This window comes from Tigriopus californicus, chromosome 11 (genome assembly GCF_007210705.1).
Source record: "Tigriopus californicus strain San Diego chromosome 11, Tcal_SD_v2.1, whole genome shotgun sequence".
Lineage (NCBI taxonomy): Eukaryota > Metazoa > Arthropoda > Copepoda > Harpacticoida > Harpacticidae > Tigriopus > Tigriopus californicus.
The window spans coordinates 6317529-6317783 of NC_081450.1; the positions used below are offsets into that span (position 1 = coordinate 6317529).

Sequence of the window (255 nt, forward strand, 5' to 3'; positions counted from 1 at the left end):
GTCTGAATGGGCTCTTTGGAAGACAAACATGGTTTAGGCCTGGACCAGCCCGCTAGTTTTTCCCATCCAGTCCTGGATCTGCCTTTGAAAGTGAAGCAAATGCGATATTTCATCCAGAGTTTGGCCATGGACCTGATCTACCTGTCTTATGAACCGCCGTGCGTTATCTTAAAAAACTTGCCTTATCTTATGGGCCAAGCCATTTGTCCATTGTGGAACCTGATTCGCCCCTGGCCCGAATTCGTCCATGGTAAT

The 255-nt window shown here is 47.8% G+C and overlaps 1 protein-coding gene across 1 annotated transcript in view; it reads left to right on the forward strand.

The window, feature by feature from the left end:
- Window positions 1-255, forward strand: part of LOC131890732 (uncharacterized) — a 6947-nt gene that overhangs the window by 4316 nt on the left and 2376 nt on the right. The window contains exon 2 of the mRNA XM_059240142.1: window positions 38-250. Coding sequence (XP_059096125.1) covers window positions 38-250 — 213 coding nt within the window. The remainder of the gene's footprint in view (window positions 1-37; window positions 251-255) is intronic.